The following is a 27,236-nucleotide window of genomic DNA, read 5'->3' on the forward strand; positions in this document are numbered from 1 at the left end:
AGGAGCTTGGTGCCTCTGAAAATCAGGTCAGTTCTAGTTAGATGCCTCAATATGGATTTAGGAGCCTAAACTAAAAAAATCTGTCCTAGGCATTCTTAGGCCATGACTCTGCAATCAGGTCCATGCAGGTGGATCATTGTGGCTGTGCATAGCCCCAGCAACTCTCGGGACTTCTGCACAGGTCCAGGAACTTGCCCCAAACCAAACTGATATGGCATGTGATTACTGTTATCAGGTTTAATCACAGGTTGCATTCTGAAAGCTAGAAACAGCTGCTTTTATCAGAGAAATTACATAAGGAGTTCTGTTGTATAGTTCATGGCAGCCACTGAGATGCACATGAGTCTGTTACCCACTAGTGTGCTCCTCCTGCCCATGGTACTAGCATTGGCTGCCACTGTCAGCAAAGCAAGGTGCCAGATCACAGATGAATTTTTAAGGACTTAAGCTACAATCCAAAGCCCATTGGAGCTAGTGAGGGTCTTCACACTGAGTTCAGCGGCCTCTGGATTTTAATGCTTGCATGGTAACACCACGTCTGGGGCAGTGGGGTTCAGTACAAAGGTTTAAAGACAGTGAACCTGCTCCCAGCGAGGACAGTGAGAGAACTCCCACAGATGTTATAGGGTTCAGGATCAGAGCCAGAAATTTGAGACCCAGTAGAATTTCTGTTACAGTTACTCTTGGCAGCTGCATAGGAAAAGCCTGGTTCGAAAACATGGAGTCCTTAATGGTGGTGGGTAAGCTCCTCTTGTGTGAGCCTCTGGTGCTTAAACATATTTACATTTAAAAGCAATAACGTGGGTTTTTTTGGTAGTATATTTGGTTGATGAGCAGAGATTTGGGCTGCCTGATTCACTTTCTCCTTTCAGTTCGTTCTATTTTCTTTGAAAGGGAGACATAAGTGGCGAGGTCAGGACAGTTGTATCAGTTCCAATGGGCTTTTAAAAATTCTTAACTTAAAAAAAAAAGCTTTTAATGAGTCTTTTTTGCTTTATTTTTTAACATAATGGAATATAAATTGCAGGAATGTTTTCAAATTTTGCATTCTGTTCCTGCCTGTTTTCATGAGGGCTGAAAGCACTGTTCTTTTTTGAGAATCTGCCAGAAGTAGTTAATTATTTAAGAGTGAATCATTTTTTTGGATGAATTGTCGTGTCAGATTCGTGTAATCAGAGATGCTATTTTTGTATCTGCCGGTATAGCACACAGAGTGAAAGCTGAACAAACTGAGCCCTGAAAGAGAACTGTTTTCAGTATATCTTTTGCAAAAGACAAAGCTCATAAAACTGTATAGAAGCTTGTTATTTGATTTTTGGTACAATAGTGTCCTCTCTCTTTCAGTAACCTCAGTTAGTTTAATTATTACATGATTACCTGTGCTACTATTTTAAACACAAAAGATCTGATTTTGATTTCACTTAACTCTGGTTTAACTTTTTTGACTTCAGTGGAGTTAGAACTTGCCTACACAGTTTTTGTACTGCTTTCACTATATTGGCTGGCAACTGATCACCAGCGTGGATGCAGTTGTAAAAAGGACCTCGTCCCTATAGCTTGTTACCCACCATTTCTGGGAATAACCTATATGGCACCTTTTCAGTGGTAAAACTTTGTCCCCATTAGGGGTTTACTGATTTAATCATTTTGATTAAAAAAAACACCCATAACTGAAATAGTTTAATCAGTACAAAAACTGTGTTTAGATCAGGCCTGAGTTGCTTTTGATTTATACTGCTGTGAGATTGCAGTCAGGCTGTAGTTTAGCCAGATCCTTGCTTCCCCAATGTTACAAACACTTTAGTCCTGCAGACAGTTGCCCTTATGAATAACTTTACATGTATGAGTAGCTTCATGTTGTTCAACTGGATTACTCGTGTGCATGATATTAATTGTGTGTGTAGCTGTTTGCAGAATCAGGGCTTAAAATGCATAGATCCAAGACAATAACTGCAAGATTAAGAACAAATTGGAGTTGTATCTGAGTGCTGTATAAAGCTGGGCAAAAAAAAAAAAGTATGTGTTGGGAAAAGTTTTGGAGGAGAAGACAGCTGCTTTCAGCAAAGGGGGCAGCATGAATATAGACATGGGGCCTGATTTTCATTTACATCAAGGCCACTTTACACAGCTTTGGCAATGTAAAGTGGCAGTAAATAATATTTACATCCACTTCGGGGCCCTTTTGTGGAACTGGGGTGGTCTGAAGCAACACTGGTATATGTAAGAATCAGGCCCCTTCTGTCAGAAGTTAGAGAGGGGGACAGTGTTGGTGTTCAGCAATCTGCTGCTACTCTGTCTTTAGTAAAAGAAATAAAAATGAAAGCTGCTGTACAAAAAGCTATAAATAGACACTATTTCTTTTCTCTTTCATGCTGTTTTTCCGGCTAGGTTTTGCATGACAGTGGAGTATTTGAGCACACGTGGAAGGAACTTGTACTGTGGCTGGAACACTTGGATAATACAATAGAAGACAAAAAGGAAGCCGTGATTCAGTTTTTGGAGAGGGTAATTGTTCAAATTACTTAGATAAACAATGTCAAGAATAACATTAATGGGACGCTAATTACTTTGCTGTTATTGAGGAAAATCCTTTCAAAGGCTTGTGAATGAATTCTGAGAAAGGCTGTGACTAAATCCTTTACACAGAACTCATATCTGTTGTCCTTGGTGAAGGGGTGGATGAAAAGGCTTGGGGGGAATTGACTTCCCGTAGGATGTATTGTTACCAGAGCAGTGCTGGCATGAGGAGAAAAGAGGCTAAGGTTATTGGGCATCCCACCCGCTAGGCTCCTTTGAAACTCCCAGATAAAATTAACTAATTCCAATAAAATCTAATCTTTAAAAGAAAACATTTCTTTTCCAGCTCACCTTTTCCAGATGTTAAATTCCCAAGCCCTTCCATTTGTTTCACTTAATATCCCTATAACTAGCATTTTCTGTATAGAATTGCAATGAGCATGCTTGTTCATGGGTCTATGACTGACTTTTATCTTGGTTCGCAGATTTTAATGAAGTTGGTGACAAACCCCTATCCATACACAGATAAAGCCGCCGACCTTGTCCAGGAAGCCAGTATGCTCCAAGTCAACTTATTTAAACAAGACGTGGACAGCGTTAGCATACCCATCTCTCACATTGATGGTATGTAATGATCCCAAAGTGATGTCTGCTCCCTCTAATCTTGCAGTCCTTAATCAGGCAAACCTGCTACTGATGCCCGTGGAAATCTTGCCTGAGTAAGGAACTACAGGATTAGGCCTTTTAATTGTATTCAGCTCTAAAAGTAAAAACTAAATGGCCAGGGCGTCTCCTCAGACCAGAAGGTAATCTGTGACACAGCTTTGCAGTTTTAAAAATGCAAATAAAATCTTACTTTTGATCTGCTTTCAGTTCAGTGTCCCACAGTACCAGTTTTTAATCAAAGTCAAATCCATTGCATTCATGCTTTCTTTTAAACCACAGGGCCAGCTCCCCCTGCATATACGAGCAAGGGGCAAGGATCGTACCAGAGCCCCTCCCACTTCTTGTGTTCACACTCAGTAGGCAGCTGGAATCTTGCTGCTTGCGCTCTTTAGGCTAAATCCTGGTCCCATTGACTGCAGCATCAAAATTCTTATTGACTTATTTCATAGAATATCAGGTTTGGAAGGTACCTCAGGAGGTCATCTAGTCCAACCCCCTGCTCAAAACAGGACCGATTCCCAATTTTTGCCCCCTGATCCCTAAATGGCCCCCTCAAGGATTGAACTCACAACCCTGGGTTTAGCAGGCCAATGCTCAAACCACTGAGCTATCCCTCCCCCTTCAGGGACTAGGATTTGGCTAGCTGAGAATACAGACGTGGGAATGTTAGTTCCACTTTGGGAATTCAGGGCTCAGGAGAATGAACATGGCTCACACACATCCCCCCCCCCCCCCTTTTTTTTTTTTTTTTTAAAAGAGTATAGCAGCTGCCTCCCCTGTATGCGCTCCCGTCTCCTCCAGAGGTGCTCTGACCGCAGATGTTTTGGTGCGATGCCTTCATCCACTTCTGCTTGTGCTATTTCCCCTTTCTCCATACTTCTCTTAATGGGGCATCAGCTTTGAAAGCCACCCACAATGTAAACATGCTATGAGTGCCATCAATTTTACCATCATTAGGAGCCAGATATACCTGTCTTTCACCCTTTGTCTGATTTGTACCGTTAATGTATATTCAAAGAGACATCTTATTATCCCTGGGTTGTTGGACCCCCAAGCTGTATTATATTGTTCCCTTTCACTTGCATACAGCACTAACATTGGATGCTCCCTTTATTTTCTCCTGAATTACCCATGCCTTTAAATGTCCTTTTATTTCCTGTGTACTTGTATCCTAAAAGTAGTGTCTCCTTGAACTCAGAACCCTAACATTTTTTCATTGGTAACTAGATGTCCTGGATATGGTTGATGTCCTTGTGGAGGGCAGCGAAGGCCTAGATGAAGAAATTGGATTCAGTTTAAACGAAGACATGATTCTACACACTTTTCCATTCAGTGCTGTTGTCCCTGCTGCGTTAGAAGCCAGGAATAAGTTGTTGCTTCACACTGAAAATGAAATGGGTACTTACTGTGTTTATATATGTCCCTGAGAGTGGCTAAAAAGATTCACACTGTATGTGGAAGGGGGGGAATAGTTTATCATTTTCATGCAGTGGTTACTCTAGTTATTGTGTATGAAAATCAATGAACCATATTGTACTCTCTGCTTCTACAAATGGAGAAAAAACAGATCCAACGAATCCTAGCTCCGAGAAGCATTAAAGGGTGCAAGGTGCCTCTACCCTCTTCTGACCCCAAGGAAGATGCACAGGGTACAGAATCTGATCCATGAGGGCAGTATGAAGGTGATGACTGCTCTTTACAACATTAGTCCCACCACCACCGACTCTGTGGTACTCTTGTGAGAAAGCTACATTGGTCATATCAGAAGTAAAGAGCCCACCTATCCTCTGATGCTGTGGAACCCACATCAGTGGCTGAGGAGAGAGCCAGAGAAGGGAGCCCCTGTAAGCACAACTCTGCTGACAAGGGGCTGGGAACCAGGGCAGAGGCAAAGTGTCTCAGCATAGACAGCCCTGTCTTGAGAGGCCCCCAAGATTCTTGCAGCATAAACCTTTACTTCCTGTTTCTTTTGTGAGAGAGGAGTGCGTGCCTTCCTCCCTTGCTCCTGAGGTAAGAACATATAAAAAAGTCACCCAAAGGAACTTCCTGGAGTTCCTGTCCTTTTTATGCAGTGTAGCCATGTAGGAAGCAATATTGCTCACGTTAATTTGTGGCCTTATGGAAAATGTAGAAAACCAAACCTCCCCTCCCCCACCCTCACCCCCCAAAAAAGTTCATTTGGGGGAAGAATGATGCAAGTTCATATTCTAAAAGCACCCTGTTGATACTTAATGACGACTATGTTACAATAGCCATGACTGGGAAAAGGAAGTGCTTAAGTGAAATAGAGCTGAATGGTTTTAAAGGATTGTGTTTGGTTTAACAAATAGTGGGAAACTCTCCCATTGAAACCAGTTAGTTGGGACTGGAGAATTGGACCCATGGGGGAGGGAATTAACTTTTTTTTTTTTTTTTTTAAAGAAAACTTCCATTTTAATCCTTGACTGACAACATTATTTTTTGGGGTTCATTGGGAGCATAAATGACAAAATGGGCTAAACTCTGCTCAGACCTGAATTTATTAAGGTTGCACTGGGTATAACTTTAGGATAGAACTTGGCAATATGTGGTTAAATGGTAGACTTAAGGTGGAAGTGCTTTTGTTTGTATACAACTTCAAAGAGTTAGAAATTTTAGGTATAAATTCTTACTGACCCTGCTATATACGTGAGGTAGCCACGATGGGTAGTTATTGGTATAATTGTTGTGCACAGATCAGAATTCTCTCCCCATGCCCCATCCGCAAAGCTGGCCTTCTCCAGGTCCTGCACATGGTGAACTGGTGAGTAGCCTGAAGGATGGGGTGTCCAGAGTGATTTACGGGCCAAGATCTGCGTATTTGTGCACAGCTTCCCCTCTGAACTGCACTCGTGTATGTAGATTATGCCTGCTTCTATGTGCAGCTGTGCTGGGGCCTATGATCAGCCAGAACACAGGTATAATATAACACTGCAAAAAGCACTTAGTTTTGTGCCAGGTTGGGGGTTGAACCCAGTAGCAAGCCTGAGTGTAATCTGGCACCATTTACCTTACTAAAAACTATAGTATGTAGGATTTTCACTAGTACCTCAAGAAATTAGGAGCATAAATCCATTTGACATTCAGTGGGATTTGTACTCCTTAGGCATGCACTTGTGAAAATCCCACCCTGTGGTCTCAAAGTGATTGCTATCTAAATACGGCTCAGTTTAGGTGGGTGAGAATGGTGTTGTGGCTAGAGTTACTCTGTATACTTACCCAGATTGTTACCAGTGAGAGAACCTCTGTCTCAAACCTGTTGTTTGCTTTTGTAGGAGGAAGTATAGTGGAGTATCTTGTTGCTGTTTTTACTGATCTCCTGCACACACAGAGAGATCCCCTGGCCCTCTGTCTGATGTTTCAGCTCTTCGATAAAGAACTCCAGTCACTGAATGCATCTCAGTATCCTCAGCTCTACCAGTTTAACCAATACTATAGTCTCTGGATACCACAGCAAGCTAAGGAAATCTTGGTAAGGGATGCATAAAATCATTTGATTGCTAGCTTTAGGGTTGCTAAAAGACCAGTAGATTGTAGAAGGCTTTCATTTCCACTCTGCAGTACATCTAGGCTTTTATCTTCCAAACCCAAGTTTAGGCATCCTCGTTTTCTAGCGTGTTGCAGAACCTTGCTGGATTGAAGGGTGTTGGAGACTTTTAAATGAAGTGCAAATACGTTTTAGCTAGTGCAGGGTCGAACTGTTAATTGAATCCTTAATTACTTTTACATTAGCAGCAACTTCTTATCGAATTGCAACAATAATTTATATGCAGAATCATGTTTAGCAAGTGGCAGGAAAGTTACTTACATGCACCAGTGGCCTGGGTGTCAAAAAAAAGCAGGGAAATAGCTGTAATACCTTGACAATGGCCATCTTATTATCTATCTATGGCACTTGTGGCCCTCACTGCAGTCGTATCTGAGCATGTCACAATCTTTAATGTATTTATCCTCATAAGGCCCCTGGAAGGAAGGGAACTGTCCATTTTACAGATGGGGAGCTGAGGCACAGAGAAACTAAGGGAGTTGCCAGAGGTTACACAGGAAGTCTTTGGTGGAGCAAGGATGTAAAGTCGGTCTCCAGAGTCCAAGGCTAGTGCCCTAACCATTGGGCAATCTTTCTTCCCCAGTGAGAGCATCACCGCAGCTCCTGTCATGGCATGAGCAGATCAGCCAAGACCCTGTGAAGGGAGTGCCTGCAATTCCAGGCAGCCCTGTGGTGCCCGCCAGGAGTGCTAGGCTGCTGCGAGTTCAGATCCTGCTAAAAACAGATTTTTGCATTTTTGCTTTTTAAATGGATTTGTTATTTATTTGTTCTGTGTTAGTTAGAACTATTGCAGGTGTCATACTGGTGTGAATAAATAATGTTTATAACTCTAATATGTAATTAAGTTTAATTATTTCAGATTCCTTTCGGAGCAGGCAGTAGTAGTGTGAGTGTCCCTTCCCCAAATGGGGAGGCAGGTGGATGAGGAGCATCCCTGCAAGGGCAAGGAGGAGAATGGTTGTGGGTGCTTCCCGTCTCCTCCAAACAGGAGCAGCTGGTGTGACAGTGATTGAGATGCAGGGCTAGATAGGAGCGGGGGTTAGGAGTACGCAGGCCATCCATGATAGAAGCTGTGGTGTTGCTCCCTCAGCCAGCCAGAGAGCCTACGAGGGACACTTGGATAGAAGCCTTCGGCTAGCATTGATCTGTATGCTCTGATAACAGTACAGCAGTATTGCACTGTGGTTGCAGGGTTGGGCCCTGAGAGCTTGGTTATGTGCCTTATTGCAATGGGAATCGTCCCAGCCTAAATGCAGAGCACAATTTGGCCCTAAGAGTTTGACATACACATTCTGACTTTTTTTCCTCTCCGTATTACTTCTATTTTCAACAGTTGAAACAAACTGAATGCATAAGCAGGGAGCCCATCCTACCACCAGGTTCTTCGTTCTCCTCCTTGCTGAAGAATGCCTTTGAGAGAGGTGGCACTGTCCTGCTGGAAGATGGTGTCCAGGCAAAGCTGAGAGTGGCAGCTTCCCAGCTCCAACTTCAGCAGCTTTTGCTAGCAGTCAAGCACGTGTTGCTATACCTAAAAACCACGGTGGAGAACTTTGGCAGCGTAAGGAATACTTTGGGTTCTAAGGATGGCATGCTGAAGTGGTGCAAATGTACTTTGGTTGAGTAGCCTCTCCATGTGCACAAGCCCCACTGAAGGGAGGGAGCAACTCAGGAATCTGGCCCAGATTGTAAACCATTGTATCCCTTGTTGTTGAGACTGGCTGCCTGTACAATAGGATTCTTTACAAATGTGGTGTGTTGTATATACTGCAAATGAATTGCAGCTTTCTTTCCGTCTCTTGTTGTCTTTATATCAAGACTAGTTGCCTGTTTGGAGGATATGCTTTAGTTGTGATTAAATTCTTTGACCTGTATTATGTTGGAAGCACACTAGATGATCTGATGATTCCTTCTTCCCTTAAAATACATGAATATTGTGTTTAGCCCCCCGGAGGCTTCGATCAGGATCCGGCCGCTATTTTGGGAGCCATTGTATATGGTCCCTGCCCCAAAGAGTTTACAATTTAAGAAGATATTAATTTAAACCTGTTGTTTCGTGCACAGTTTTCTTCCAGCCTCCTACACTTTTCTCCTCATCCTCCAGTGTGTTTACTTTCACAGCTCAGTAAAAGTTCTGGTCCTCGCCTTCTCGGTCTCTACGTGGACCTGCTGAGCAGCTTGCTGTGCCGATGTGATCAGATGAAGTTGTGCAACCAGCAGACACAAGAAGGGGCCCAAACTGAATCGGATCTCTTTATGGATTTAGAGTCTGTGGCCACAGTGGAGTCTGCAAATGACAAGGTATAAATAGGCTTGGCAGAATTCAATTTTTATTTATTTTTTTGTATAATTTTGAGAGATAATATCAATGTTTATTTTTAAGCAATTTTTTTTCAATGTTTATTGATTTAAATTTTCACAAATGTGCAAAATTATGGAGGGGGAGGGTCATACAAGAATTATTTAATGACAGTAGACATTGAGATTAAAAAGATTAAAGCTTTATAACCCTTAAAATACAAATTGTTAATATCACATGCCAAAGTACACAAAGTAAATATTGTCAAACCTCAAGCAGCTCCGTTTTTACTTTGCCTATCTGTAAATTTCAGTTATTATCAATGGAAATATATTTTTTGTCAGTTTCTGTGTGTATGGTGAAATCAACTTTTAGCAGGAATTACCGATAAAAATCTAATCCTTCCAAGCGTAGGTATAAATCCCTTGGTATACTCATAATGAATGCTGCCATATTAGTCAGCACAATTAAATTGGACTCTAGTAAGTCTTTCATCAGTTTTGGAGAACTGTTTACTGAGGCAAAACAGACAAATGGCTCTCGGGTGCAAACTATATTAACTAATTGTCATTGGTAGCTGAAACTTTTAGCATAGAGCTGACCTGTATTCTTAGTGAGACACACAGTGTGATAGAAGCTGAAGAAAGAAGGGGGGCTTCAGTGAATGCTACAGTCTAATGTGGAATGTGAGGGTTTGACTCTTTCTGGTATTTATTCGTGTTAGGTTGTTCAATTAAGATTAAAGGTGATGCCTGTCTGATAGGGAAACATGCAATCACTTGCTGAAGGGCTGTGCAAGATCTGCACACTAGTGGAAGCACTACTGTAGCTTTCTGCAGGGTGACGGGCGGGATGCAGGTGGGTTGTCGCCACATGAATAGTGGGCTTCATACACAGTGTTCCACAGAAGGGTCTTTGCGTCAGGCACAGATAGATTAATGCAGAGGTGTGCCATTGAAGGAGGTCTGGGAGGGGGACCAATGGATCTATGAGAACATGCATCCAGAGTCCCTAAACCAGTGGCTCTCAACCGGGGGTATGCAGAGGTCTTTCAGGTGGTACATCAACTCCTCTAGATATTTGCCTAGTTTTACAACAGGCTACATAAAAAGCAAAGTCAGTAGACACTAAAATTTTATTCAGACAATGACTGATTTAGATACATTTTAGTGTATAGTATGTAGAGTAAGTACAATATTTATATTCCAATTGATTTATTTGATAATTATATGGTAAAAATGAGTATGTCAGCAATTTTTCAGTAATAGTATTCTGTGATGCTTTTGTATTTTTATGTCTGATTTTGTAAGCAGATAGATTTTTGGGGAGGTGAAACTTGGGGTAAGCAAGACTGATCAGACTCCTGAAAGGGGTACAGTAGTCTGGAAAGGTTGAGAGCCACTGCTCTAAACTACCACACAGGTGGGTGGCTGGGCAGCAGCCTCTACTATTCTAACCCACAGGCTAGAATAGTGGCTGTGGAAGGGGCTGCACTGCAGATCTACAGCTCACTTGTATATTGAGTGAGTGAATGCTGTTTATCCTTTCCTTTTGGACCCTGGCACAAAGTTTCATTGCCCACATTTTGTGGAGGGGGGGTGAATTTTCCCCATAGTGTTAGTTTTATCTGATTCCTGGATTTGAGAAGATTAGAATGTCGTGTATCTAGTTGATGAAACCTGTGATACCTCCCCTGGGAACATAGTTAAACTTATGGAAATGTACAAAGTTATGTTCTGTGATAGGTAAAGTGGTGTCTTTTCCCTCACATGAGAAACTCTTGACTTAGGACTAAGACATTCTGATGTCTGTGTAAAATTTTGCCACAGACTTTGAAAGATTCAATCATGCTTGTCTGAGTGAACAAATGGAGAAGGCATTTGGCTTTATCCCAGAAGCAGCAGAATAGAAATTGAGATGAATAACTTTTTGAGCTATTGTTTAATGTTTAGAATCTTTTTTTTTAACCACAGAACAAAGGCTTTTTTTTTTTACCGTACCATAAACATTGAGATAAACATAATTGTATGTACCTGTATTTCATTAATTCTTTTGACCAGTAATGGGCAATTAATGTCCAAAACTACAGGTTATTAGGTTTCAGTAAACATGCATTATAAGTAGAAGCAGATAAATTATTTTAAATTATCTTTTTTGTGATCTCTTCATAACTGTGTATGTTGTAGGTGCTAGAAGATATGCTTATGTTGATCTTCAAACATCCTATATTGGAGACCTGGTTCTTGGCTTTAGAGCAGCATTCTCTTCCCCAACACAACTTAAACCCTGTCATGGTGAAGCTTCTGTCAGCTCATGTAAATAATGGCATCCTTCAGTTACTGAAGGTGAGTGCTCCAATGTTGCAAAATATGAAGCACATAGACACGCTATCTAAGTATTTTGAAGCCATCACTAAAAGCGTCTTGGAAGAGTTACGGGCCAGAAGAAAAGAAAAGAACAAGGTATCTCCCAAAAAGTCCCAGCAGCTGGAGGCTCTGCAGCAGTTACATGTTTATATGTATGCGGCTCAGTTAAAAGAAGTCACACTAACCATGCTCCAGCTTCCTGAGGCAAGCCTGACCATTCAAAAATCTGAAAATTCCCCTAAAAAAGAGAAACATTTAAGCTTCTATGGGAAGACTCTGCTGCAGCTCCTCACAGAAAGCTACCAAAGACAGACCATTCAGGGAGAGCTGCTGTTATCAACAGAGCACATTAAAGGGGTGGGGACTCTGCTGTCAACGTCAAACAGTGAGGATCTGGAAAAAGTCTTCCTGCAGGCTCTCTCTCAAGAGCCCCTCTTTGCCCATGCGGTTGGTGTAGATGTACACGTTTACTGCCTTAATCACATGACTGAAACTTCCCTTGCCATTGTGGCTTTGCTGATCCGGCATTGTAGGACTCATCTGCTGCAGTTTGAGCTGTGGTGTCTGAATTGTGCAACTGGAAAGTACCTAAAGAAAAATATGGACATCTTTCTTCCACTCATCAACGTGTATTTGCAGAGTAGAGAGCAGTATGACTTTACACGGCCATCAAAAGGTAAAACCAACAACTGATCAATATTAATGATGTAAATATTATCTGGGGATTTTTAACTGTTCTCATCAGAGTGTTCAGATAAAATGACGTGTCTGTCATTGGGTGCATTGGGAAGAGCATTTTCAGGGAATGAAACTTTCACTGGCCTAAGGTCTGGGTGAGTTCCATGTGGCTCTTTAGAGCACCGCTGTGGCTCTCACTGAATCCAAAGATATGATTGGCGCACTTCTTGTTCTGCTTGATCTCATGAAGAGCAAGTAAAGTATGGATAAACAGGAGCAGGCCTCTCCCTGTCTGGACACAAGAGGCAGCATAGACATGGTATTCTAATCAGATGACCCAGAGCTCGCTCCCTGTTTCTTCAAGATGACAGGTGGGAGACAGAGAGGAGAAACCTTTCATTGCTCCTATCTCGCAGGAATGGGTGGACAAGAAAGAAGCACTCTCTGTCTGATCAGAGAGTGAGATGGGGAGGAAATACTGTGCTGAATGGAGTAGTAGAACGCTAGAAAGTAATCTTGGTGTAGTGTCATATGCTGGGTGGATAAAAATCAATGACTTTTTTAAAAAGAAATTTTAAAAAATTACTTATTTTCTTTTAAATTTAAATTAAATGCATTTTTGTTTTTAAAAATAAACCTCCTTAAAATGGAATTTGAAATGGACAGTCTATGTTAAGGTCTAAACTTACTATATCATCTATTAAAAATAATTTAAATTAAATTTAAAGAAAAAGAAGCAATGCATGTTTGCTGTCAAAGTTTTAAAGAAAATCAAACCACTGAACTGGTAGAAGCCATTGGCTGAGCACCTGGAACCAGCGGTGTTGAAGAGCTAAACCAGCTTTTGACAGCAGTAGCCTGCGCTGCAGGTGCAGAGAGAATATTTCCTTCATTGTGTTCATCTAGTTCAGTTCAATGACTAGTTCATTCAAAGTTAAAAAACAGATTGGGCGTTGAAAAATATGGAAAGCTTGTTCTCCTCTTCCAATTTATGAATAAAAACTAGGTGTGAGAGGATGAGGTCTATTAGTTCTAAAATCTTGAATAATATGGTGACCAGAAGCAGTCTCTTCAATTCCCAAACTACAGATAATAGTTTAATATTAAAACTATTCCTTTGTTTAATAAACCAGGTAGTTTTAAATGAAAAACTTGTTTTGATAAACTTTACTTTTTCTCAGTATATCCAGCACAGTTAGGGTCATTTTATTTAACTGATAAAATAAAAATGAAAACTCTGTTTTTGGCATTTATAGAATTCCAGTTTTGTTTCTTGAACAGAGCTTGACAAAAATCGCAAGTAAAAAATTAATCGTCTAGTACATATGAAATGCATCATTCATCAGGTTCTAATATAATAAATTAATAATATAAATAAATGTATGTTAAGCTATATAGTTGCTTAAATACATGTGTTTTGCCCTGGTTAGCAAAAAGTAGTACCAAATTTATTGTAAAAACTAATTTTAGTTGCAAATCAGCATGTATTAATGGTCACTAACTAATGAGAACCAACTTTTCTTTGGGAAAATAACTAAAAAGTACAAATGCAAAACACACTTAAAATGATTTAAATCAAGGTTTCCTGCTTGCTGATTTAAATAATGATTAAAATCAGTGATTTAAATCACTTTGAATAAATCAGTCCACCCTAGCCATGAGGTTTCATTGTCATTTTTGCATTGTGGTGTTGCTTCAGTATGTGAGAAATGTGTTTCATGACAAGGCAGTGCAATGACATTGATCACTCTGGTCATTTTGTGGCTTTCTGCTGTTCTTTTTGATGGCAAAGTGGCCCTGCTCCTCTTTGTGTTCTCATTGCCTGGCAGAGTTAACCTCGTAACTCTCCATCATATAGTAGCAGTAATTTCCCAAAGGCAACCTAATAAGTTAATTGAAAGCATAGTACAAAAATTAATAGGCATGCTGATGAGTACCATCAATCAGCAGGAATCCCAGCAACAGTTGAGTCATTTACCTACATCCCGAATGCCGTAACGTGACCCATAACACTGAATATGCTCTGGCTTCGGGGTTCTCACACTTCATTGCACTGCGACCCCCTTCTGACACAAAAATTACTACACGACCCCAAGAGGGGGGACTGAAGCCTGAGCCCCACTGCCCGGGTGGGGGGGGGCCCAAGCCCCATCGCCCCAGGCAGGGGGGAAGGGGACAAAGCAGAAGCCCAAAGGCCCCCCCCCACCTGGGGCTGAAGCCTGTAACCTGAGCCCCCGCCACCCAGGGCTGAAGCCCTCAGGCTTTGGCCCCGGGTGGTGGGGCTCAGGCTTCAGTCCTGGGCCCCAACAAGTCTAACGGCAGCCCTGGAGACCCATTGCAACCCACTTTGGGATGCCAACCCACAGTTTGAGAACCATTGCTCAAGCTCAGCCAGAGTATGGACTTCATGCAGGAGCTTTTTAGTGACATTCTGTGGTCTGTGTTTATGCAGGACATTGAACTGGGTGATCACAGTGATACCTTCTGGACTTAAAAATCTATGAATCAGTCTGTCTGCACCGTGAATGGAACAGCAGATAATGAAAATCAGAGACATTTTATGATTATTCTTTAGACTATTATTGCAGTAGTGCTTAAAGGGCCACAACCAGGTTGGGCCACGTAGACTCAAATAGAACACTGCTAGTTGCAGTTGCCCCGGGCTCTTCTTGAGCCCTGTACAGCTGTTCAAAGCATAACACATCTTAAAATCTGTCTAGATACTTATCCAGTTTAGAATAAACCCTATTGATCTAGTGGTTGGGTGTGAAATGTTGGAAACTATCCATTTCAGCAGAATTTTATCTGTCATATTAAAAAAAAAAAAAAAAAAAAATTCTAGCCCTGGGGGTGGAAAAATAAATTTCCAAATATAAATCAATACAGTGATGCCTTCCTGAACCTCAGACAGTTCCAGTAGCTCTGCTGCTGCTCTGAGTTTTCCCAATCAGCAGCAGAATTAACTGACACAAATCTGGTCAGTGTCACAGTGGCATTTCAGAAAATTAGGTGCTGCAATTAAACTAACCAGGATCATACCTGTTTCATTCTCCTCCTGATAAGGAAGGTTACAGGCAACAGCAGAGGCAGACATGCTGTAGCTGTCGATGGGGAAGGATGCTTGTCTCTGGAAAAGGTATAAAATAGTGGAGAATCCTCAGCAGCAGCCAACAGAGTCTGGGCGGGGTAGAGTAGCAGACCCAGCTTACAGGAGGTTCAAGAGAGGTGTTGCTTGGTGAAGGGCCGGAGGAGGAAGAGAACGCTTTCTCTGCCTAGTGGGTGTTTGAAAGAGATACCAGACACTTTACAGAACGTTTGTCTTTCAAACACTTCATAGATCTGTTACTGTCTCAAACTGTGTGCGCTTTCTCACAATGGGCCCACAGTCTGTGTTCTATCATTCCGTTGAACACATAAAGCAGTTTGAGTTGAGAGCGCTGCCAAAGAGCTCACAATGACATCCCTGTATCTCTTTGCACTCTTTCTTCCTACAGTCTCCTCAGCTGTTGTACCTGTCTTGAGAGTAGCTTTGTGGAAAGAACTGTCAAAAATAATTCTAGATACAGAGCCATCGCAAGAACTCAAAGCCATGAAGTTGCAAGTTTTTTCCAAGCTGGTACAGTCTTCAGAAATTGAAGCGCTAACTCATCTAATTGACCAGTTACCTGGAACTCTTGAGAGAGCAGAAAATTACGAGAGGTAGGCAAGTTCTATTTCCAGATTTTGCATTTTAAGTAATGTAATGCCTGGAATTGTCATTTTGTTGCATAAAACATTGTTATAGACACTGTACATGAACACACACACATGATCTACAATGATAGTCCCTGCTTCAAAGAACCTACTGTCTAAGTGTGATAGTATTTTTAAGCCTAGGTATCCTTCAATTTATGTAGATCATTTAAAAATATTTTTAAAAATCTCAAAAGTCCCCCAAAACTTTAAATAAAACATTCCTCATTCATGAAGATGTACAATGGTTCAGTGATATTAAATGTGTGTGGGGAAATATCAGGAATTCAAAGCCTGGTGTTTTCTCCATTTTAATTTAATTGGTGTGCTTTAGAAATAAACTGTTTATAGCACAGCAGAATAAAGCTACAACAGCCTCACATATCTTGCTGGGAAAGGGAGCCACAGCACAGATATTCATATTAAGTTTTATTTAAACTTTGGGGAACTTTGGAGCCATTTTTAAAGTTAACATTCAATAGCATAATAAACATAGTGACAAAAAATATTGTAAGGACTTATGCGTTAAGGTCTGGTAGTACTTAGCTGGGACCAGTAAAAATACTTTCCTGACCAGTACACTTCCACAAGCTCTGTTCTTGGGCAAGTGATCGAAACATTTTCTATCCCTGCTTAAGCTGATGGCTGGGTTTATAACAGATGTGACAGTACTCCTCTCTGGGGGAACATGAGGGAAGAACTGGCCATGTAAATTCCTAGGTGACTAACTTATTACATGGTTATCATGAGCTTTAGAAGAGAGTGATTCTTTGGTCATCTGGGGCTTAGGTGTCCCTATGCATAAAATCAAATGATTACAAATATGTGGAGAAAATCAGGGTAAAATTAACACAAACAAAAACATTCTTCTAACATTTGAATTTTCTGCAGTTGGATTGTGGCAGATTCCATATCGAGAGTGCTGGAGAACTCTGCTGAGGAGTTGCACTCCTGGAAGAAAAGCCTCTTGGCAGCCTGTATAAAGTGGTTAATCACCACATATAACATCAGTAAAGAACAAGAAAACAACCAAGGAACAGAGAGTTCCATGCTGTTGAGGCTAGAAGAGTTATTGGTGAGATTCCTTTCCATTTGCTTTAATCTAAACCTTGATTGTATGGACTTTTCTTACTGCAGTAGAACATTTATTGTGCTTTTATATTTTATATTATGTAAATGAAGTTGTTGCACTTGGTTTCTTTGGTATTTTATGTGCAGCTTGTACAGTATGTAACTGGCCTTGCAAGATCCTAATGCAAAAGAATTTTGGGTCTTGTTGGGAGAAGTGCTGGACACTTGCAATTACCATTGAAGTTAGTGGGATTTTGAGATGCTCAGTACCTCTCAAGATCAGTCCCTGATGGTATTTAAAAAGAGAGAGAGAGAGAGAGAGAAAATGCTGTAAAAGTAGAAGTGTTCTTACAAAGTGCATGAATCTGCTCCCACTGAAGTCAACGACAATCATCCAGTTGACTTCAGTGGCAGCCTGTTAAGTTCCTAATTATGTATTCCTTGGGCACCTCAGATTTTCTTTAGGTGTGTAAGGAATACAGGATCAGGTCCTAAATAGTAAAAGGAAAGGATGCTTTTACAGATACTGGGCTAACTGCCCCTGTTATCCCTTTGGTCTCTTTGTGTGCACTTCCTCTCAGGCCATCACCTTTCTCTTGAGGTGTAAATACACAATTCTCCCACTCTCAGACAGGGCTCTGGTACTAACGATGATTACCTCAGCAGGTCTGACTTGTGGTGGGCACCTGCAGTGCACTTCTCTCTAGGAGCTATGACCCATGCTACCTTGTGATTGGACAGCTTTATCAAGCAAAGTATTGTTTATTTAGAACTACAGCATTTCAGAGAAAAAGATCTTAAAACATGCATATCTAGCTTACCAGGTGTCAATCCAACTTCCACTTGGGATCCTGGTAGGCCTAAACTTCCTACAGACACCCCCAGAGCCCTCGGGGCAAGTGGCATAATCTGTTCTCTTAACCCCCAAACTAGTTCTTCTCTCTACTTCAGGGACAAAGTCTTGAAATCCTGTTACATTTTTGTCCTCCTGCCCTTTGCAGGCAACATGTAACTTTTTAACTGTTAGCTACCAGCACTGGCAAAACAAGACTTGCAACTTAGTTGAATGTAGCCTCCGGGAAACTAATAGCTTTCCCCATTGTCTTTCAAGTGTGTGCTGGAATGTTCTTATCCAGGAGCTATTGTCTTCTTCCTGGAGACAGCTCCCATTGACTTAAAGCAATACAGGCATATAATAAACATTCCACTAACCCAGCATAGTTCTAAACTGTATCTGTATGACTGTCACACATGGTATTCATTAAAATTATTACATAGCTGCTCCATGTCCACTGTAGATCCCACCTAAAGGTTTTCCACAACTGATCTACAGATAAACTCAAATGTACTGTATCTTTGTAATGTTCTGTTACCTAAATTGACTAAAGATCCCTCCTCCCCCTGCAAAATGAAGTGTTAGTTCATAACAGTAGTAATTATGGGTACTGCATTACAGTGGTGGGCTGCTACATTAACACAAGCTAGAAACTTCTGTTCTAAGGAAGTCAGAATTGCTGCTGTCTCATATATTAGCCAATGTGATTTGGATTATGCTTCTGTTTGTAGGGCCCGGTTATATTGCACGTATTGTAACATCTCACCTATTCCTTCTTGCTGAGCTGTAAAAAAAAAAAAATAAGGGCCCAGTTCTAAGAGGTGATGAACACCCTCAAATCCCACGCATCAGCGGGAAAGGAGAGCACCTCGCACCTCACAGCATTAGCCCTTTATTCTTTTGGGTCCCAGGGAGAAGGAATAGGTGAGAGGAGGTTCTGATACTTGCAGTGTAATTAGGCAAGGGAACATATAACTTAAAACGAAAGGTGTGATTAATATTTGAAGTGCTGTGGTATGAAAAATTCCTTTGCAGCTGAAGATAGAATACCCTGTAGTCTTCCCCCTCCACCCCTGACACGGAGTTTCTTTCTGGAAGAAGTTGGCTGCAGATGCCATGTTGTCCCAACTTCATATCTGTAATTTTGCTCTAAAAATGTTTTGCTTTTACATTATTACATTTCTCAGGGAAATAGTTCTGAGTCTTTGAAATTTTGTGTTTATCTAAAGCAGGGATCGGCAACTTTTGGCACGTGGCCCATCAGGGAAATCCACTGGCGGGCCAGGACGGTTTGTTTACCTGCAGCGTCCGCAGGTTTGGCCGATTGCAGCTCCCACTGGCTGCTATTCACTGTTCCAGGCCAATGGGGGCTGCGGGAAGTGGCAGCCAGCACATCCCTTGGCCCACGCAGCTTCCTGTAGTCCCCATTGGCCTGAAACGGCGAACCACGGCCAATGGGAGCTACGATCGGCTGAACCTGCGGATGCTGCAGGTAAACAACCCATCCCAGCCCACCAGCGGGTTTCCCTGATGGGCTGCGTGCCAAAGGTTGCCGATCCCTGATCTAAAGTAACAGCATAGGCTATGTCTACACTGGCACTTTTGTCGGTAAAACTTCTGTTGGTCAAGGGTGTGAAAAAAAAACCCACCCCTGTGCTGGTGTGGACAGCACTATGTTGGCAGGAAACGCTCTCCTGCTGACATAGCTACCGCCACTCCTTAGGAGTGGTTTAATTATGCCAGCAGTAGAGCTCTCTCCCACCGGCACATAGCGGCTACATGGGAGACCTTACAGTGGCTCAACTATGCTGCTGCAAGGTCCGTAGTGTAGATATAGCCTTAGACCATTGCTTGAGAAACATGGGAAGACTAGCGAGTACCAGATAGTAAAAAAGGCATTAAGGCTTGACATAAGCAGAACAGTTGTATTTTGCTTTTGGTACTTTTTAAACCCTTGAAACTGGTTGGACTCTGCTATCATGGCTCCAAAGTGTTCAACAGAAAATTGAGGTCTTGATGTTCTATGGAAACTTTGCTCTGCTTCATATTGAATGTTACATATCACTACTTGTTGTTTACTACCCATACAGCATTTTGTTAATGAAGTGGTTCCGGCTGACTGGCACAGTCTTGTGAAAATGGGACTTAAGTAAGTAATTTTGTATTGCTGTTGAGATGGAGCAAAGATGGAATAGGCACTCTGTAATGTTTGCTGGGCCACATCCTATCAGTTATGGCCTAATCCTACAGTGTACTAAGCACATCCTAAAAAGTACTAAGTGCCCTCAACTTCTACAGAAATCAGTGGGACTTGAGGATGACAGTCACTTTTTAGGATTAGCCCCATTGATAGGCACAATCTCCATTCACTTCAGTACAACTCCATTGACTTCATGTACAACTGAGGCCAGACTTGGCCTTCAGTTAGTGTGGGGTAGCAAATTACTGGAACTGCTCCTACTTTCTTAGTTAAACTAGTGTAACCTATAATTTTTAATTTAAAATATTCCTTGTTTACTCTGGTATGAAGTCAGGATTAGGCACTTTCCCTTTACCAATGAAAAAGAGAGGTGAGAAGAAATAAATAGTTTGGGGGAGTCTTCTTACCTTATGTGGAAATAGAAATGTAGGGCTGAGGGATTACTATCAAATGAAGGTTTTAATATAAAATTTGTGAAATGCTAACCTGTAGTAAAGCCTGTACAGCAGATTGCTGTTCTGGCTGTAAATAGTCCTTTCTTCTGAAGTTTAAGATGTGGCTAGTTCACAAACTGAATGAAATATTGGGCTATGTTTTTTTATTTGCTTTCTATGCTGTGTTTCACTATTTTGAATAGCAAATTTGCCTTTGGTTGAAATCTGAGTTTCCTCTGATCGTTGTTTTTGAAGGTATCGCTACAGAGATCATGGATTTCTGAAAACTCTTAATGCTGCTGTGCAATTGTTGTACACAAAAGAGAGCCCGCTTAGTCAGAGATTAGTCAAGCTCTCCAGGCTTTACATGATGATCACGCAGCACTCTTTATTTTTGTCAATCATGCTGAGGTCAAGAGAAGAAGATAACACGAAGATTCAGACAAGAGGTATCTCTCTTTCTTTTCTTCAGCTATATATAGTAATAGTGTCTTGTCAGTGTTGTTTTCCATCCATCCAGTTACCTACTCATCTACATATTTACCAAGCTACTAAAATAACTCCCAAATTGTTATTAGCATTTCATTTCAAAGCCTGCCTGCTCTCCTCTGCTTGAATTTAAATGTTGTATTTTTCCTCATGAATGCCAGTTTTAAACATTAATATCTTTTAAAAGCATTCTTCGGTATTATTTCTTACTGATGAAGACTTGGGGTGAAATCCTGGCTTCACTGGAGTCATTGGAAGTTTGCCATTGATTTCAGTAGGACCAGAATTTTGACCTTGATGTAGATTAGATCAAGGAGGTAGAAATATTATTTGGCTAAGTATTTATTTAAGCAATTGCTTACATAAGAGACGTTAATTTTAAAATAGGTATCTGTGTTGATATAGAGGATTTAATATTGCTCTTTGCTGGTTGTATTTCAATTTTTAATTTCTTAGCTTGTGTATTTGATAGAACAATCCTCCTATGAGGAATCTAGTTCAGTCCTAACCTGAAAGAGGTAGCAAGGTCTAATGGATAGAGTATTGGGCTGGGAGTCGGAGTCAGGAGTCCTGGGTTCTATCCTTGGCATTGCAGCTGAGTTGCTCTGTGACCTTGGGCAAATCACTTACCTGCTCTGCCCTTCAGTTTCTCCAACTGTAAAATGGGAGTAACATTTAGCTGCCCTTTGTAAAGAACTTTGAGATAAATTGATAAAAATTGCTATGTATGAGATGATGATGAAATTCTAAGTAGAACAGGTTGATGACAAATGTGTACTGCCAACACTGATAGTCATGAGCAAAATCTAGACAAACTTCAAGGCTTTTAAATGCCTGACAAGATGAGAAAGCTCCAGTGATGCAGTAGGAGGAAGGGATTGCCTATATTTTTCATGAAAGTATATCCGTTATTCCATGCATTTGTCAGTTAGACAGTATTTCCATAGGACAAGGAGACTGGCTCTTTCAAAAAAGCTAGCCTCAATAATTCAGAAGTTTACTGTCATGAGTTCATTCATCTATACCTCTATCTTTCTCTAACTCTCATGAAGAGGTTGTTACTGTTTTGCTTTGATTTATGATGTGGATGGCAGGTAGGGGAGAAAGGATGGGCTTTTGGCTCAGGCAATGGACTACAACTCAAAACATGTGGGTCCAATTCCCAGCTTTGCCTCTGACTTCCTGTTTGTCCTTGGGCAAGTTTGTCCTTAATTTATTTGGGCATTAGCTTCTCATCTGTAAAACGGGGATGGTCACACTTCTGTATGTCACAGGATAAATTCACTAAAATTTGTTATCCAATCAGATCTTGCAGTGATGGAGTCTTTGTAAATACCTAGATAGGATGGTAAATACCAGGCTGGCTTCTACAGAGGTTGTTCAAGTTGAAGCTACTGTATCCTATGTGGCCTACAGCACTGATAGAGAAATGTTTTGCCTATGTTGTGTCACAAGTGTAAATATTAATGCAAAGTCTTAAGGTGTTTGTTTAAATGTTCTCTCTCTGGCTACCATCTGATAGAGAATGCAAAAACTAAAAATAAAATTTCGTATTTGTTTCAGAGGCATTAGTGGATGTATTGTCAACTATAGTGAAACTCGATCCCTCCGTCTGTGAGAGCAGCCACTTTGCTGTGTTACTAGGATCCTATGGTGCAACACTGAGTGGTGTCGGTAAGTGTATTGGACTGTTAAAGATATTTTCTATTGGATCTTTTTTTAAAATTCTTAACGTATGTCATACTGATTTTTTTAGATCAGAAAATATTACTGCTTCTTCAGTTATATGAGAAGAATGATCTAAGTCTTATCAACTTTAGGTAAGTTGATTGCCGCCTTTTGTTTTGCTAGCATATGTGCTATATAAGCAATCTGAAAGTTAATATACACTTGGTACCTTTTTTTTTAATTGAGGACCAAAACTCAGGATGGGAATAAATTGATGTTGGTGCACGGTGCTGGATTAATAGAACCTGGGCACTATTCACAGAGCAGGTGCAGAACAGCATTTCAGCTCCCCCTCGTGCCACTACACTGGTGTAGAGAGGACCACATTGGGGGGTGAAAGGATTGCTTTGTCTCCCAGTTCTTTTAGTCCTTGGTCTGCTGCTCAGCCAGCCCACTTTGCAGTTATAATGGCTCTGCTGCCTTTAGCATTTTGCTGCTTATTCATTCTGTTTATTTTAAATGCACCTTTCCATCATTTCACCTGCATAAGCATTGCTAACAAAGTGCATACAAAGTACAGATTCAACCTATGTCCAGCCCCCTCGCCTCCCATCTCCAACAAACTAAGGGCTTGTCTATACTTGAAATGCTACAGCGGCACAGCTGCAACTCTTCAGTGTAGACGCTACCTATGCTGACAAGAGGGGCTCTCCTGTCGCTGTGGCTACTCCGTCTCCCTGGGAGGGGTGGTAGCTACATCGATGGGAAGAATTCTTCTGTCAACCTAGCACTGTCTACACAGAGGGGTTAGGTTGGTTTAACTACGTCGCTCACGTTTGTGGATTTTTCACACCCCTGAGCGATGTATCTGGGTCAGCCTAACATTTTAGTGTAGACCAAGTCAAAGACTCTCCTTTTTCTCACCTACTCTACCCCATCCCACCCATGGAAAAGCCTGTGGGAACAGATAAGTCTTGTCACCTGTCCTGAGGGTCAGCATATTTGAACTCAGGTGAAGTAAGGACAGAAGTTCTAGAGTCAAGGACCCTGCCACTAGTCTCCTGCCTGTCAGCTGCTGTGTTATCACAGGGGCAAAGAAAGAGTGGCCTCTGAGGTACCTAGTACTGTAAACCATCTAGATCATTATAGGTGAGAAACAACACTTTAATATTGCACTCTGAAGTAAATTGGTAGTCAGACACTTAGATAGACATGGTCCCTGCCCCGGCATGCAGGGAATACAGACCAATGCAAGGAACATGCTTGAGAGTGGGACTCAGCAGAGTCATAGTCAATCATTGATGGGAGCCTGAATAGCTTGTAAGCGATTAGTGGCATTGTCTTTGTCGTCTTATGACTTCATAAAGTGCCTAGCGCATTGTAGGCCCTATCTAAATAATAAACAATAAGCCACAGCACAATAAGTGGATTTCTAAGGAGAGGGTGGAAGGGCTTGGTTAAGGGGGTCATGGAGGCATTTTGGTGCTGGCTTGAAAAAACTAATTGAACTCCAAGACATTCTGGGGTTTGTATAGTTTGATCAAGTCTCGGTCAGTGTGTGAGGAGGTGGTGGTGGTAGGCACTGACACAGTCAATAAATCAGTCTCCTGAGGCATGTACAGACTTTGATTTGTAGGCTGGGAAGTGGCTAAAGGGACACCATCAGGCTGAATTTTGAAAGCCTTTGGATGGATGAGAAAGGTGTTGCCAGGGAAACAGATTCTAGTTTCAAGTTTCCACAGGATAATAAGTACAAGTGAGGGGAAAATTTAAATACTAAGTTATATCCTTTATAAATTGAATCCATCTCCATAATTGCCTTTCTCTCCATGCTAATTATCTGTTAACTAAGGGCTTACTTTTAACAATATTTAAGGATACTGTTGTGGGGACCAGCAGCTGTGGAACATCACAAGACTTGCAAGAGTCTGGGGAAGTCACTATGGCAGCAGCCAAGCATGGAGGAAACTTTGTGTCTGCTAGATAAAGAGAAGATGATGAAGACTATCTTACATTTCCCTCAACATCGCCGTCTCCTGCCACCAGAGGTGCTTTGGATCAACTATTGATTATTCTCTTTTGATGTGGAAAAACCCCTTTCCTTTTAGTAATTTATTAATCGTGCTGTTGTTAATGTGATGTAGTCCACTGTTTTGCATTGAGAAATATGTAACAAGGTGGCTAAGATTAGTTAGCTGGTATCATTTCACAGAACATGTTTTTACTGTTCTGTTTCCAACTGTGCCAGTATTTTTTTTTTTTTTTTTTCAGATTAATTTCAGTGTAGGACCACATCTTGCCTGTAATTAAAGCTATGCAACACCACTGAATTTAATGAGGCTGCCAAAGTATAACCAAGATCAGAATTTGGCATTTAGTGTCTCACCACATTTGACTGTCTAAACCACATCTGTGCATCGGCACAGTTGCACTGGGTTCTCTCGTTTAGTCTCTCGCATAGTTTGCTAGCTCTGCTCATATTGGTCAAGGACAAACATACTGGAACCGTGGCAGCAATAGCCATATTTAAACACAGCAGTGGTTAAGCATGATTCCATGCTTTGTATTTGCAGGGCTTTAATGTGAGCTGCCATGATGATATTGTCAGGGCAGTTTGAAATCAAGCTGGTTTAAATTCAAGTAGTAGCTCTCTATTTTGGATTTTGTTTCAGGAAGGACAAGTACCATTGTATAGAGATAAAAGTGAGAAGGATCTTGATGATTTCTACGACCCCTGTTTTCTACTTCAGCTCTTCAGTGAATTGACCAGACCAGGTAAAGTATATATTCATCTCACATTTTAGGCCCAACTGTCAGGAACTGCAAACATACATCTGAAGGAAGAATTCAATATTATTACAAAGAAAGAGTTTACACCATATTTGAGAGGAGAGAGATTATGATATTTGCACTTGCTCAATATTGCTTTTCTAATTTAATATGACACAATTTCCCTGTACACCCAACTGCTATACTGCAGAAAGGGCTTTGTGTCTGTTTATAAAATGTTTAAAGATCAAAGTGAGACATTTATCACAGTGAATTTACCAACCACTTCTCTCCTATGTCCATCATGATGTTCTTTTCTGGGTAAACTTTGGATTGCTATAGCTGGCTTTTGTTTGCTGTAGCAATAACATCTTCTCAAACAAAAGGCAATCTGATAATATAATTGCTTTGAAAGGTAGAATAAAAAGTGCAGATGAAGAGAGAGGAAATATAAACCTGAGGAGTACAGTATCTGTGTAGGTGGAAACGAGGGAGGGGTTGCTGTTTTAAGTTGGTGTTGCAAATTGACCAATATGCTTTTGACAGTAATAAAAATATAGAGTGTCATCCTGTGTATATTTAAAAAAAAAATTAAGCTATAGAAATTCAGGATGCTCCTTGTGTTCTAACAGGATCAGTGTTAGATGGCCTCGTATTTTTGGTTGTTATTGACTAACAGGCGGGATTTGAAAAATGCTTGTGTGACTTAGGATCCCAAGTCCCAATATATTCCTATGTCACTTGAGCCATTTTTGAAAATATCACCCCTACTGTTTTGTGCCTGCTCCCTGCACTTGCTGTACAGCATCATGTGCACAGATGTTATGTAGTGTATCGGTACATATTTATAAACCTACAAATGATTACTGCTTGCTGAGTAAAGGCCTTGAATTGTGCAAGTACTCAGTTCTTTCTAACTTCAGATCTGATAAACATCTTATCAAAAGCTTTCCGACTGTGGTTCCCAAGGTTCTTTAAACAAACTGGATGTCAAACATACATTTAACTTTTTTTTTTTTTCAATAGCTTGTTATTTCACATCAATTTGTTGATTGCCTTTTCCAAGGGCAGCTTGGTTGAAAATATTTCCATGCCATGCATGCAGTGGAAGAGGAGTTTCTAGATAAATCCTTATATGAGTTACATAGATTATACCCTTGAAATAAGGTTTTATTGTGGGACGTGAACATGGGAAATTATCATTTGTTGTTCATATATGACAGAAGTGCCCAGAGACTCCACTCTGAATTGGAGCCCCATTGTGCTAGACTATGCACAGGCATATAGTGAGGTGCAGTCCCTACTCTAAAGAGCTTCTGGCCTCGCATTTGCACTTCAGGCAAGAACTCTGGATCAGCCACTGCTAAGGGGTGGATAGAGAACCCTTCACAGACTGGTTGGCTTCAGATCATTCTTCTGAAGTGTGTGTTAAACGCACCAGGAAAAGTTCCTTTCCTTGGGCTCCACAGGCACCCTGCAACCCAGCCCGAGTAAGCGCAGCACATAGCCACTGTACCCCAGGAAGAGGGCAGAGAACAGACTGTGAGTGAGAATCGAGCAGGGAAGGAAGTGCTGCCAGCTATCTTCTGGCGCCCCTGGTGCTGAGGGAGAGGGGGGAAGAGCCAAAGGTCCTCCAATTTCCTCAGAACCTCTGTGAGAGCAACCTGGCCGCAGCTGCTGTTCCTGCCCTGCACAGACTCTGACGATGTGGACATCCCATGCGGAGGAGTTGGGAGCATGAAGAGCCCCCTTTGCACAGCTGTGCATCCAGGCTCATGACTGAGCCCCTTATGAGGGGGAAGACTGAGGCATTTTGAGTACTGCCAATCCAATATGATGGATCTAACTTAGCCAGGAGGCTCGTGGGGAAATGTACAGGAATTGTTAGTGCTGAGAACAGCTGTTGACTCTCTCCAGCAGATGGTTTTGAAATGCGTTTCCAGTGGTGCT

The 27,236-nt window shown here is 41.3% G+C and overlaps 1 protein-coding gene across 1 annotated transcript in view; it reads left to right on the forward strand.

Moving 5' to 3' along the window:
• The window catches only part of URB1 (URB1 ribosome biogenesis factor), a 70,289-nt gene that overhangs the window by 26,689 nt on the left and 16,364 nt on the right, over positions 1-27,236 (forward strand). The window contains exons 16-30 of the mRNA XM_077819347.1: positions 2,389-2,505; positions 3,003-3,141; positions 4,411-4,581; positions 6,477-6,673; positions 8,082-8,306; positions 8,867-9,046; positions 11,231-12,086; positions 15,583-15,787; positions 16,712-16,895; positions 19,817-19,875; positions 20,616-20,809; positions 22,413-22,523; positions 22,606-22,669; positions 24,394-24,565; positions 25,190-25,292. Coding sequence (XP_077675473.1) covers positions 2,389-2,505; positions 3,003-3,141; positions 4,411-4,581; positions 6,477-6,673; positions 8,082-8,306; positions 8,867-9,046; positions 11,231-12,086; positions 15,583-15,787; positions 16,712-16,895; positions 19,817-19,875; positions 20,616-20,809; positions 22,413-22,523; positions 22,606-22,669; positions 24,394-24,565; positions 25,190-25,292 — 2,977 coding nt within the window. The remainder of the gene's footprint in view (positions 1-2,388; positions 2,506-3,002; positions 3,142-4,410; positions 4,582-6,476; positions 6,674-8,081; positions 8,307-8,866; positions 9,047-11,230; positions 12,087-15,582; positions 15,788-16,711; positions 16,896-19,816; positions 19,876-20,615; positions 20,810-22,412; positions 22,524-22,605; positions 22,670-24,393; positions 24,566-25,189; positions 25,293-27,236) is intronic.

Source organism: Eretmochelys imbricata, chromosome 1 (assembly GCF_965152235.1).
Source record: "Eretmochelys imbricata isolate rEreImb1 chromosome 1, rEreImb1.hap1, whole genome shotgun sequence".
Lineage (NCBI taxonomy): Eukaryota > Metazoa > Chordata > Testudines > Cheloniidae > Eretmochelys > Eretmochelys imbricata.